At 37.6% G+C, this 14,533-nt stretch overlaps 1 protein-coding gene and 1 long non-coding RNA gene across 11 annotated transcripts in view; both read right to left on the bottom strand.

Moving 5' to 3' along the window:
* The window catches only part of ARL15 (ADP ribosylation factor like GTPase 15), a 405,200-nt gene that overhangs the window by 241,879 nt on the left and 148,788 nt on the right, over nucleotides 1-14,533 (bottom strand). For all 10 annotated transcript variants that reach the window (XM_045037220.1, XM_045037206.1, XM_045037224.1 and 7 more), the window contains one exon: nucleotides 4,146-4,205. In XM_045037220.1, the coding sequence (XP_044893155.1) occupies nucleotides 4,146-4,205 (60 nt within the window). The remainder of the gene's footprint in view (nucleotides 1-4,145; nucleotides 4,206-14,533) is intronic.
* LOC123380013 lies at nucleotides 8,839-10,842 on the bottom strand. Its single transcript, XR_006585227.1, has 2 exons — nucleotides 10,071-10,842; nucleotides 8,839-9,129 (listed from the first exon to the last, which is right to left on the bottom strand). It is a non-coding gene; the product is annotated as an uncharacterized LOC123380013 (long non-coding RNA).

The raw sequence follows: 14,533 nt of genomic DNA, 5'->3' as shown, positions 1-14,533 counted from the left end.
GAAAAAGATCATCTTGTCCACGAGGGAGAGAGGCATGACTGCAAGGAGAAAAAACAATCAATATGTAATTTGGGCGATTTCTCGAGACCTTGGGGAAAGGGCTTATGAATGGTGTTTTTTAGGGGGGTTGGGAGGGCAAAGGTATAATTATAATGTAAATCTTCCAAAAATGTCAGCTATGGCCAGGCGATCTCTAAGCACTTGACCTATGTTAATTTAGTCCTCACAACGATTATGTAATGCAGGAACTATTATTACGACATTTTATAGATACAGAAGTAGAGACACAGGAAAACAGACTTGCCTAGAATCATATAGAATGGCTGGGCTTCCTCTACTAGGAACAAGGGATATTTGTTCAAAGATGAAGCTTTCTGTCTGTTGAGGATCCTGTTAGGTATCTTGCACAACATCCAGAATAATATCTATCGCAAGACAAGCAGGGTAATTAATTAAAACTAAAAAAGAAAGGATTTGGATTAGTTTCAACGAAAACCTCTCAAATGAAAGAATTTGCAAGAAGAACAAATCCACTAAGCAATACTACAGAATGTCCTTTGTAGAGATCAGAAGAGCTCTCCTGGATGATATTTAAAATCCTTTCAAGTACTGAAGGGATTAATCTAGAAAGTTCCAGGTCCATAAGTAGGAATATTGGGCTTTAATCAAGGAGACAAGTACCCAAGAGTCTCCCCTTGTGTCCATCAGATGGTCTATGCAAGGGCTGTGCTTTGTCTTGATGCTATAACCACCAGTCTCTAGAACCCAGCCTGGTTCTATGTGTGCTTAATAAATAGTTGTTGAATAAATGAACTAAAAAGAATAAAAGAATATGAAGACGATGCGTTTCTGGAAGACTCTAGATAGATTGGAAAGTTGAGGTGAAGACTGATTCAGAAGCCAATCCTGAAGAGATCTGAAGGGCAGCAGGACTATAGCACTGGAGTCAGAACCCTGAGTGAGCAAGAGTTTGACTGAAGAGAGTCAGAGACAGAAAATGAACGATAAAAGCAGCTGCGATGTCAAATTTGTTTTCACGAATGTCTCCATAAGCCCAAATCAGGAATTTCTTGAAGATGGGGGGTGTATTTTAAATATCTCTTATTCTCAGCTCCTAGAATCAGGCTTGATATACAATTGTGCTAGAATGATTGCATGAGTGGTAGGAAGAGACCACATGAGAAAAATATAGGTGAATGAGAATTTTAAGAATTTTTTTGAGGACATAGATTTTTTTAAATTTAAATGTTAGTTAATATACAGTGCAATATTGGTTTCAGAAGGAGAATTCAGTTAGGTGAAAGATTTAGGAAACACCCTCAGAAAAGAGAAAACTGATGAGAACATAGGACTATATGTATAGTTCTAATAAATGTTTTACATATAAATTATATATACGAACATACACAGACATCTATCAGTCCTGTGTATGTAAACAAAGTTTCTTCTTAAGATCTCCCAAGAGTGAGTTTCATTTAACTCCCCTGGTCATTGTTATTTCATTTCACACCATTTCTTCTCAATAGATAAGGAGCCCAAGTTCATGCCTCTTCTTATTTTGAAGAAATAAAAAATTTAACTGAAGGTTGAGAATGGGGGTGATGGAGCACCTTGGAACCTTCAGAAAGGGGTTAACAAAAAAAAAAAAGGAGTTGGCAGGGAGGAGCCGGGCCATGCCAACCTCTTGAAATAACCCTACAGTGAGCACAACTATCTGAGCATTCCACACACCAGCGATGTTGTGGCACTCAGTATGGCTATCTTTCCACCGATCTTCTTGGATTTATTCCTTGATGTCAAGATTTTTCCCTGATTAACAACCTGATCCAACTTCTAAGAAACCCTCTATAAAGGTCTCGTATCTTCACAAATTGATCCTAAAACACTCCACTCTTTCCTCCTAAACTCAGAAATTTTCAAGCAAGCAACCTGATTTCAGTTGGTCACAAATCTCCGTAAATGCCACAATATATACCTTATACCGGGATGATCTTCTTACTACAGAAGAGATACCTTAAATCCTAGGAAAACTACACTCTTCTCAGGGGTTAGCCTGCTTCTCCTGCGTTCTTGGGTGAGACACAGCCTAGGGCCCAGTCTTCTTCCAGACAGAAAGGGCCCTCCAAAAATATTTGTTAAATAAAGGACTTACTGAACGCGCCAAATTCCCTCCATAGTTTGCCTCTGAGCATTCAACGCAGGATACACAGTTAGATTCTACTCGGAAAAAAATCACCTTCTTGAGACAGCCCCTCAACTGCAAATAGGACTATTAAAATTAAGGGGGTAGAATATCACGTGCCAAACACCACATTATCATGAGCCTGGAACTCACGTCCCAGTCTCGGAAGCTCTATCTTTTACCTAGGTCTCACGTCATCACACAAGAGGCATGAGCTAAAATGTTATCACCAAACTCTGTGGTACCCTCTCCATTGCCATGGCCATTACTGCAACTGTCGGTGAAGTTTTTTTCAGTAAAAGTAAACCATGCTTGGGAACAGACAGATTCCCGTCTTACAAACCCCGGTCCTCGAATTCTTCTTTTATCGTATTGAATTTCAATGTTACAGTGGCACAGAATCAAGGCTACAAAAATTCCCTCAAGTGTTCACTTCAGTTGTCTCGACACATTCTCTATTTGTACTATCCAACTAACATCTATAAGAAACACCTTATCAATTAATCAGCAGTTTCTTACACCTGGAGGGGGTTTAATAAAAGTTCTGTGTCTAGCCTAGTAATAAATTCCTTACTAAGTATCAACCACATTTAAAACCAAAAGAATTCTCAAACCATACATTTTGATTCCATGAGACTTTTCCAATATATTCTCTAATACTATGGTCACTGAGAAGCAGGGTTACTAGAAACCACGAAGTAATATTGGGGGTGGGAGGGAGGGGTGGGTTGGTGATGGGTATTGAGGAGGGCACCTGTTGGGATGAGCACTGGGTGTTGTATGGAAACCAATTTGACAATAAATTTCATGTTAAAAAAAACAAAAACAAAAAAAGAAACCATGAAGTAGTATCAAAATATTCAACCTAAAAGAGCAGTCTTTTAAAAATTTTTACATAGAAAAATGTCTCCATTACAAGAACACTCGTGTTTTATAATTTTTGTAGTCAAAACAACAAAACCAAATGCCTTAAAGGAAAACCGGAATTTATCAACCGTGGTTGATTTAAATATTAATGCTATAAAAATCAAAGGTAGCTATAAAACAGACTGACAGCAGTAAACTTGCCCTAGATACAGCTCTCTAAAACACCTGAGAAGATCAACTAATACATTAGGAGATAAAAATAAGAAGGCACTAACACTATTAAAATGGCATAAAGTTTGTGTTTCAATTGCATCAAGTTAAAAGTAGGTCAGTTAGAATGAACTCAGAAAAAGTGACGGCGGTGGGGGGAAGGAAGGTCAATATCACAAAGTGATTAAAGAGATGGAAGAGAACTTTCTTCTAAGTCATTAAACTCACCAATATGATACTGAACTTCAGAGCACTCGCCATTTTCCTGTGCCATTAGAGAATTTAGTAGGTTCACTGAATTGACTGATTTCTTTGTTAACCTATTTACATGGGTTAAGACCCTGACTGACATAAAACACAACCAAAAAATCTCAGACAGAGAGTGTAATGAAAGACTGAGTGATGTATAGTTTGGGGTACAGCCTATCCAATAAATGTGCCTGACCAGCAAAGAACTCATTGGCAAAGATTTATTATCAGAACAAATACATTCTAAAAAGATCTAATACAATAAAACCTGCGGTATGAATACAAACTACTCTAAAATACAGTTCTTCGCCCTGCATAATGTATGGCTTATCTATTACATTAAAACTTCTTCATACTTTTCAATCAGGAAGAAATTTTTTGAACAAGTGAAACTGAAAAGTATGGAGCAAATGAAATAGAATGGTATGGTTCTCAAATTACAAAAAAAAAGTTTTTTACTTGGAACTATTTGACAACCTTTAAAACATATATAAAGAGAAAGAAATATCTCTATTACCAAGGGAAAAGGTACAAATAAATCACTTACTAGAATAATAATGTTTTAATTCTACATCATGTCAATACCAAATTAGTACAAGCTTAAGCCAGACACAGAAAGGATTTTAAATGTTATTACCTCCAAGTTCCTTTACATTCAAGATGGCATTCTGGAAGGGCACTGCTTTTATACTGAAACCTAAAATTAGAAAACAAAAACAAAAAAAGGAATTAGCAACTTAACTTTAAAAAATGCATAAAATGCTCAAATCCTTTTTTAGGCAGATTAAGAGCTAATTTTCAGAGCTCATATTTATGCCAGAAACACAATTCGAGATAAACTGATGACACATTACCCTGTTCAAATTTTCAAAATATAGCTGTGTATTATAGTGAAATAAAACTCTTTTCTTCACAATACTACCCTATTCTTTAATATGTTACATCACTTGTAAATTTTGTCAATTATAATAAAGACATTTGGAAGTGCAGAGAAACTCCAAAGAAAATATTAGATCTACTAGGATCTTTGCATCTAATTCTTAGTTTTCTCTCATACAGAACTCAGCGACTCTACAGATGAAGGTACCTAAATTACAAGCATCTTATATTAGAATTACATAGTATTTATGTCAAAGTTTTAAGACATGGTTAATGTTATGTAAACATTTTTCTTACAAGTGCAATTGTAATTGTCTATGTGTAGGTAACTATTTTATAATGCATGCAGTAAATGATTTCTATTAAAATATATTCAGAGGATAAATTTTTGATCATGTATCGAGCACTGAACTATTATCATTCAAGTCATGATGGATTCAACATATCTGGTTCACAGGTTTTAGTACAGAGGCTTATCAGGTGCAACATACATGCGAACATATATGTATGCACATATGCCAACAAATATGATTTCTAAAAGGATCCGTAAGAAACTAACTAATGAGGATTCTTGGGACAATTGGAGATCAGGAGGTCTTACACAGAAGATTTTTTTCTTTCATTTGAATGTTTTGCTATTTACAAGTACTTTTTCAATTAAAAGCCCTACTAATAAGAGTTAATCTCTTCAGTAATTTCTAACCACCCAATTAATCTAAGGTTTGAAACATTAGTATGGGCAACTGTAAGATAAATCATCATTCCTTTTCAAGAAATTAGAGCAAAATATTTAGAAATACTTTTCATTTGAAGTTATAAAGTTATGGCAGGTGCCTGGAGAGGTAAAAAGATATACAGTATGGGGGCGCCTGGGTGGCTCAGTCGGTTAAGCGTCCGACTTCGGCTCAGGTCATGATCTCACGGTCCGTGAGTTCGAGCCCCGCGTCGGGCTCTGTGCTGACAGCTCAGAGCCTGGAGCCTGTTTCAGATTCTGTGTCTCCCTCTCTCTCTGCCCCTCCCCCGTTCATGCTGTGTCTCTCCCTGTCTCAAAAGTAAATAAACATTAAAAAAAAAAAAAAGATATACAGTATGATGTAGATAAGAACAATTCTTTTACATGGTTTTGTTTTACTCTAAAAATGAAAGTCAGTATGTACCTTTTTATATTCACCCTATTAACACCACTGTTTTGTTATATGTTGTCCTAGCACTTCCAAATTCTATATACTGTCTTCCACCTTAAGCAGTGAATATCACGTAATGGCTAAGAAGCAACTTTGGAGTCTGATGGAACTAGGTTTAAGTAAGCACACTGTGGGCAACCTACTTTCAACATCTCTAAAATGGGAATAATAGCATCTACCTCATGTAGTTGTTACAAAATAATACAATGTATTATGTTTATCACAGTACCTGATACAAATAAGCATACAACATATAACTTCTAGTGCTCTGTATCAATCGATTCTGTATTGATGGTTTAGTCACTGGCTGTGCATACCTTCTGAATACATTATAGACTTTAAGAGAAATCCTGGGGGCTTATTTATTAATCTAAATAGTTACTTGGAGCTACACATATCACCACTGAATGACAAGAACCCTTGTGAGAGTGACAGAAGTAAACACTAGTTGAAGTTTGTTGTATAGGATGTAAATGTTCATTGGGCCCTCTAACAATCTTCTGAAACATACCCCTCCTGTATGGGTTTTATGCAGACACAGTCACCACAGCTTATGGTTAATAGTGCATGTAGTCACAGAATCTCAGTAAAATAGCAGAAGGAATGAGGAGGCTGCGGCACTGGAATGTACCTGGGCCTGCAGAAAAGCCTCTCCAGGTGTCTGGCCTCTGGGAAATTAAGGAAAGTCAGTGCCAATCACAATATTCCTGCTGGCACTGAAAATGTGCCTGCAGGAGACTTGGATGTTTGAATGTATCTACCTACCCCTCACGGGGGTGTCATATGGATTAAAAGGCAATGATTGTGAAATCCTGAAAATGAAAAGCTCTCTGCAAACGCTCAACAGTCTATTAGTGGTTATATTCAGGACAACTCAAGTGAAGATGTTCCAGAGAAATGAGATAGGCCCCAACTTTGAAAAAGACACAGTTGTGGAACACCCCAGCCATGTTTAATCTGCTTTGATTCTTTAAAGCTGACAACAAGCAGGTACCCAAGGAAAGGAATATCCTTCCAGAAATTGCTGCACTCATATGCAAAACACTCATATTCAAAAGTTTTGAAATTTAGAATCCAACAGGCAGATTATATCACTGTTACCATCTTTAATCCTCACACAGACATAATAAATCGACTGCAAAAATGTCCTCAAATGTTCACGCTAAGCAAAGTAACCTAGCAATGTTATTTATAGGCATATAAATGTTTCTGCAGTATACTCATAAATGTTTTCTCTCCAAATAGAACATATGTGGCTAGATTTATCCTGCAAAGGTATATGCGCTCTTCCATTTTGCTGCCTTCATATTTTTACAGTATGACTGTAGTAATGAATGTTCAGAGGACAAAGCCTACGTAATCAGTCCAGAAAATAAGAAAAATGTACTATGCATTGAAAAGAATTTTTAAAAATTTTAGTCATTCTACACATTTGCAAGGATTCAAAAGAATTTAAATTTAAAGCCATGCTTTCAGTTCAACTAGAAGAGCAATCAAGAAGGGTGACTATTTGGGGCACCTGGGTGGCTCAGTTGGTTGAGTGTCCGACTTCGGCTCAGGTCATGATCTCACAGCTGGTGAGTTCAAGCCCCACATCAGGCTCTGTGCTGACAGCTAGAAGCCTGGAGCCTACTTTGGATTCTGTGTCTCCCTCTCTCTCTGCCCCTAACCCACTAGCATCCTGTCTCTGTCTCTCTCAAAAATAAGTAAAACATTGAAAAAAAAAAAAAAAAAAAAGAAGAAGGGTGACTATTTGATCAAGTCTATTTTATTCCTTTACACTGGGTTACATGAGGTTGGGGTTGGGGGTGGGGGAATGTTAACATTCATTAGGGATATAAAGGTCAAACCATCAGAATAGTGTTTTCAAAGGTTGTTTTGAGGAATAAAAATGGCCGGATAGCATGGGCCCCAAAGACAGAATGTCTGGGTTCCAATTCTGGCTCTACCATTATTAACTGAACAAGTTACTTAATGCCTCCGTGCCTCAATTTCTTAGTCTATAAATGAGAACAGATAGCACCCAGGGCTATAAAGTGTTTAGTAAATAAAAGTTGAGACTATTAATGGTCACCAACTGACTACTGAGGCTTTAAATTCCTCCCAGTCAAAATCATGTGCTGCCTTAAGGTCTGATGTATTATGAAAGCATTGGTAAAATAAAAGTTGTAGTAGCAATTGAAAACATTTGAGGACTTCTACAGACTAAGTATCTGGAGTCCTCCATAGCTCTTCCTTTTCCTCTCTCCTAATCCTAACCACAAAGCCTGTGACTTCCATCCACAAAATAGTTCTAAAATATGTCCACTTCCTTTCCATAACTGGCCAAGTTGCCACCTCCACTGCCACCACCTGGACAACTTCAAGGGCCTAACTCAACTGTCTGCATCCATTACTGGCCTGGTCAGTCATCTCCGCACATTAGCAGAAGCGATCATCCTGAAATTCACATCTGTTCACATCACTCCCCTGGTTAAACCCTTTGGGTAGCTTCTCACTACTCAGGATACAGTTATACAGTTCAAAACACCTAACAAGGCTCTATCTAATATCTGGTTTCTCTTCCCTTTTCCAGGCTTAGTTTGTACCATTTTCCCCCTCATATCAGTCTTCGGTTCCTAAAACAAGCTACGTCCCTTCCAACTCAGGACCATTGCACATACCGCTCCATTAGTGTTCCTTGGTCCCCTGGCCAACTCTTCATCCTTCAGGTACAGTTTTTACTTCATCAGGCAAGCTTTCTATGGCATCCTTGAAATAGATTGATTCTGGGGGATTCATGTTCTTCCAGCATGCAGTTCTTCTATGTAATTTTCAGTTATAGTTACTTATCAGTTTGTTTTAGGTCTATTCCCCAGTTAGACGGCTAGAATCCATGATAAATAAATAGTGCATAATCTACCCTGTATGCCAGTGACAGGCACATAAGAGGATCTCAATATTTCTTTAAAGATCTATACTAAGGGTTTATATTTATTTCCCAGTTTAACTGTCACAACAATCCTAGTATCAGTACTACTATTCCAAGAGGAAAGTGAGCCAAGGGTTAGGCGGCCAAGAGTACTATGTGCCATATTCAAAACTTCAACATAGGCCTTGTCACCAAAGCTCTATACCTCCTCTGTATACTAACATCTTGATCAAGTCACAGTATTCTGTCCAATTTTGAACAAAATACAGGTGAAGCCGATTGTAAAAATATACACATGCCCAATAAACCCACTATTTTGCCTATTTATAAATAATGCAATATACAAGTAAGTGTTCTCCGTTCCATACTACATTGCTTTATTTGCGGAATAAAAATAGCCATGAGTTCAAAAGTAGTTTTTTTATGGGCATTATTAGTAAAACCAGGAACTTATGAGGGGAGAGAAAAGGTCCAACTGACTCAGCCAGGACTCGGGGCTGGATCGCCGTTATTTCTCCTCAAAGTAGGCATCCTGATGCTCTCCACAGGTAGCCAGTGTGCTGATGGGATAAGAGCACTGTTCTAGAGGTACTAGCCACAGCTCTTAGACTCACCAGCCACTTTTTTCTTGACCTTGAATCGCTCATCTGCAAAATGAGTGTGGATTAGCTTAGCTCCTTAAAGTTTCTCCTAGAATTAGGATTTTATTATTTATATTAAACAAGAAAGAGGAAATAACAGTAACAACAGAGTCCATCATCAATGGCCTCTCGTATTTGGCTGAAGGCCTCATGGGTAGGTGTCCCCAGACCCCACTCAAACAAGATGATGGCTGAAGCCTAAGTTACACGGTCATTTTTTCCTGGCTGATCTAAGCTCCATTAGTAAGACTGAAACCTCCCCTAAGATTTAACCCCACAAATTTTAATAAATATATGACTTAGTCACTCTTTGGGGAAATAATTGTTTGCATAGGCTTTCAGTTTTTGTCTTTTAGCCCTTAAATTAAGCAAAACCCGTGATACAAGGGAGATGGATGTGAAATTTTTTTTTTACGCAGGGAAAGCATTCCTGGAATTGTAACAAAATTAGTTTTGGGAGTGAGGCTGGTCTATTTTTATTCGTGGTGTGGAACACTTGAGTATCTTACTTGGACCTACAGACCAACCTCTCCCCAACCCCCCTAACACTCAAGTCCGTACACATGTACACAGATACTCTGTGCGTACTTCTGAATTCCCTGGGTCACTTTAACAACTGCTGAAGGAAAATCTGGTGGCCTTGACCTAGACCCAGGGCATGATTTATGCCATCGTAATTTTGTGATGTTTGGACAATTCTGGTTTACTCTAGTGAAATTCTCCTAAATATGATTTCGATATCCTAAAAGCAAATTTAATCCACGGGCATTTACAAAACAATCCTTTGGCAGATACCAAAATTGGACTTTTTAACTTCTCTTGTTGACTTAACACATATGCAAGTGAATACTAAAGTTTCTAAAATAACTCATTCAAATCTTCATGAACGTTTTCTGTATTTCTTTCAAATTAGCATGATCGTTTTCTATTTTAACTGAATGGCATACCATTTGACTACTTTCCAAGTGAAGTAATAAATATCCTTAAAAGAGATCTTCCCCCTTTTTCAATTCCAAGTGTTGAATTTTCTCCAGGTTACATCAATATATTAACCTAAGCCTTTAGACTCCATTCTTCTAGCTTAAGAAGAAAAAAAAAAAAAAAGTGAGCATTTGTATAATCTATAGGTTAACAACCCTTTTATCAACAAATTCCTTGTGCCTCTCCAGTCAAGGAATTCACTTGGGACATATTTCACTTTTGTTTCTCTACCAAGGTGCAAGCCTTCCAATTTTTCTTTCTTTATCCACAGGACCCACTCTCTGGAGGACTTCTTGGCCCTTTAAGTTTTGACAATTTAAATTTCTTCTAAAAATTATGTCAAAGGTAAAAGATTGCTGAAGTTAACAATCCAATAAAGTTTGGACTCCCTTTCCTTCTGAAAAGGCAGACATTCTTGTCTTGCTAAAACTGGACACACATACCTTTCTTGTGATGCTTTTAAGAAACAAATTCTCAAGGTAGATTCTCTTTTCAGTTGTTCCCCACTCTTCCAATAACTGTTTTACTGTTAATTGGCTTGATATCAAAACATTATAAAGAAACAATTTCAAGAACAAAATTTCACATATAATTCAGCCATATCAAAGCACGCTTATTTTTACATGTTCTTTTCCCATTTTTCATTCAAAGCACAGTTTATTTTTTATTCTTATTTACTTCTAAATATTTAGTTTGCGAGACAGCGTGAGTGGAGGAGGGGCAGAGAGAGACATACACAGAATCCGAAGCAGGCTTCAGGCTCTGGGCTGTCAGCACAGAGCACCACGTGGGGCTCAAACCCATGAACCGAGAGATCACGACCTGAGCCGAAGTCAGATACTTAACTGACCGAGCTACCCAGGCGCCCCTATAGTTGTTGTTTTTCTCTTTAATAAATATTAATTTTCCTCAACAGAAGACTATTTTTCCAATTTATCATCTTTTCAATTGAGCAACTGTAATTTAATAAACTCAATGGCTATAGGACGTTTAAATTATTTTAAACGTTTTAAGTTATACAAGCGTTACAAGGATGTTACGCATATAGTTTCTTTGGAATTATGTGCTTAAAATAAATCCTCGGTGGTACAGTTACTAGGTCAAAAGATGTGAATATTTTGGTAACCTTTGATTTATGTGAATAACTGCTTTTCAAGAAAAGGAACAATGTCATTCATGCCACCAGTAATGCATGCTACCACAATCTTATCAAACATTGGGTCTTAGCATAAACAATTTTGGTAAATTTAAGGATAAGGTTAACATGTTTCTGATTCTCTAGTAAAGTTTAACTTCTGGCAAAGTTGAACCTTTCCCATTTATTTGTCATTCTTTTCATGAATCATCTCTTTATGGACTATGTTCAATGTATCGATTGGATTCTAGGTAGTATGTGTAAATGTGATTGAATTCTCTAAATGGGACAGCCATAAACTCTGTAATACCTGTTACAAATATTCCTCAACACTATTGTTTTCTTCTTACATTTGTCTTGCTTAGTTTCCCAGTGAGTCCAAAGGTTTCCAGCAGCTATTCTCTTATCTTCCACAAGTATGTGTGGCTTTCTGACTTGCTTATTTTTTCTCCTAGTTATCTTTTCTTGGTGTTAGGCTTTGTCATTTATTTTAGGACCTTCCTTCCATCTCCTTTGTTCTTCTTCAGTTACATACGTACACACACCCCTGCTCTAAACAACAAAAAGAACCAGGAAGTACAATTGTACACAGCAGTCTTGCCTATCTGGAACTCCAGAAGGGGCTAGGTTTTGTGGGTCCATGGATAACTTCAAATCGGCCTGCTTGGCGCTCCTCAGCTGCCTTTCTTCTCCCCTTCCTCTGTCATCACCAATTTGTTTCTCTAACCTCTTACCCACCTTCATTAGCTATAGTGAACACACAGAGTCAACCATAAGCATCGACCCTTTCCCTCTTATATCCCTTACTTCATGCCTCTCATTCCCAACACAGCCCCTCCTTCATCATCATGGGGTCCTTTCACTGAGTTATATGGAACCTCAGCTTTGTTAAGAAAAGTCTTCTCTAAGCTCCAACATTTTCTTGCACGTTTTCTCATCCTCCTTATACTAGCCAACAAAACTTTTCCTTTCCATAACAGTGCTACTCAGGACAAGTGTGCATTCTTTACAATGCTTTTGGACCATTTCACCATAGTCACCTCTTAATAATTTTCCACCTGAAGTTGTGGCATCTGCTTATACCTGGGACCTCTACATTTCCATTGATCAATTTTCAGGGAGTGTGGTCATCTATCGGAATGAATTCAACACTTGCCTAACATTTATCCACCATACTCTTCCCACTTCTATTGTTATGGACAACATTCTCCAAACGTTCCAAATGGAATTCGCCATTCTCTCCAAGACTATCCTCCAAGTTTTTAGATCTCCCAAATTACCAGCTCTAATTCGCATCAGCCATCTAATATATTGATATAAAGTTATACATTCTATCGAATTTTCTACACAGATGATTATGTCATTTGCAAATAAAGATAGTTTTACTTATTTCTTTCCAATCTGGAAGCCTTTTCTTTTTCTTGCCTAATGCCCTGGTTAGAACCTCTACTACAATATTGAATAGAAGTGTTGAGAACAGAAACCCATGTGTTCTTATTCTTGATCTGAGGAGGAAAGAATTCTTCCACCATTAAAAATGACAACTGCTGGGACGCCTGGGTGGCTCAGTCAGTTAAGCGACCAATTCTGAATTTCAAGTCAGGTCATGATCTCGCAGTTCATGAGTTTGAACACCTCCTCAGGTTCCGTGCTGGGGCTCGGAGCTGGCAGTTTACAGCCTGCTTGGGATTCTCTCTTCTCTCTCTGACTATCCCCCACTCATGCTGGGATCTTAAATAAGCTTAAAAAAAAAAAAAGTATTAACATCTGACATGTGGGTTTGGCTATTTCCCTTTTAGGGCTCCATCAGTTTTTGTATATTTTAAAACTGTTTAAAAGTTCTATAAATGTTTAGTACTCTTATATTCTGTTGATTAAAAGATCCCATTATAAAATAAACTTCTTTATCCCCAGCATTATTCTTTGCTATAAAATCTACCTCTTCTGATAACACAGCCACTCCAACTTTGACTCCTGTTAGCATGATACCTTTTTTTCCCAACCTATTTGTGTCTTTATATTTAAGATTTGTTTCAAGTCTTATATAGTTGGGTCCTGTTTTTTGTTATTTTATCTAATATCGATTTCATTCCCTTAATTGAGTCGCAACTATTTAATTTGCTTACTGATGGTTAGGTTTGAGTATATCACCTACTACTTGTTTTCTATTTATTCCATCTATCTTGTTCCTTTCTTTCTGTTTTTGTTTGTTAATTTGTGTTAATTCCATCTTATATCATCTGCTGCTTTCTTGGCTATCACTCTGTTATTTCAGTGGTTGTGTTAGGGTTTATACTACATGTTTTATCACAGTCTACCTTCAAGTGCTATTATAATCACTTCACGTAAAAGAACCTTACGAAAGTCTACTTCCCCTTTTCCACTATGAATTTTATGCCATTATTCTCCTGCATTTTACTTTTCACATTATAAACTCGATATACTGTTTATTTTTTTAGAGAGCGAGCTCCTGCAAGCAGTGGAGGGAGAGCGAGAAAGGGAGAGCGAGAAAGAGAGAGAGAGAGAAAGAGAGAGAGAGAGAGAGAGAGAGAGAGAGAGAGAGAGAGAGAGAGAATGAACCTTACTTAAGCAGTTTCCATGCTCAGCATAGAGCCCCACACAGGGCTTGATCCCATGACCCTGGGATCATGACCTGAGCTGAAATCAAGAGTTGGACGATCAACCGACTGAACCACCCACGTGCCATGTTATAGAGATTTAAATAAGAACTAAATTTTATATGACTACCCACGTGGTCACCATTTTCTGTACTTTCCCTTTCTTTGTATAAATCCAGATTTCCATCTGGATTCATTTTTCTTCTGTCTAAAGGACTTCCTTTAATACTTCTTTTAACGCTGGAAAAAGTGTAACAAAAGTAATAACAAAAAAGTACAGTGAAGACGTTTTTATGTTTCATCGTTTTCAAAGATATTTTTGCTGGGTATAGGTTGATAATTTTTTTCCTTCAGTATTTTAATGATGTTGCTCTGTCTTGCTTGCCTTGTTTCCAGTAGAAATCTGATGTCACTCTTACCATTGTTCCTCTATAACACCCATTATCTACTTTTAAGATATTCTGTTTTAGAGGCGCCTGGGTGGCTCAGTGGGTTAAGCATCTGGCTCTTGGCTTTGGCTCAGATCATGATCTCACGTTTTAGGAGTTCAAGCCCTGTGTAAGGCTCCACCACTAATGGTGAGGAGGCTGCTTGGGCTTCTCTCTCCCCCCCATCTCTGCTCCTCTCCCACTTGCTGTCTCATACACACACACACACACACACACACACACACACA

This window comes from Felis catus, chromosome A1, assembly GCF_018350175.1.
Source record: "Felis catus isolate Fca126 chromosome A1, F.catus_Fca126_mat1.0, whole genome shotgun sequence".
NCBI lineage: Eukaryota > Metazoa > Chordata > Mammalia > Carnivora > Felidae > Felis > Felis catus.
The sequence above is the reverse complement of the archived record's forward strand: the minus strand, read 5'-3'. Positions and strand labels throughout refer to the sequence as shown.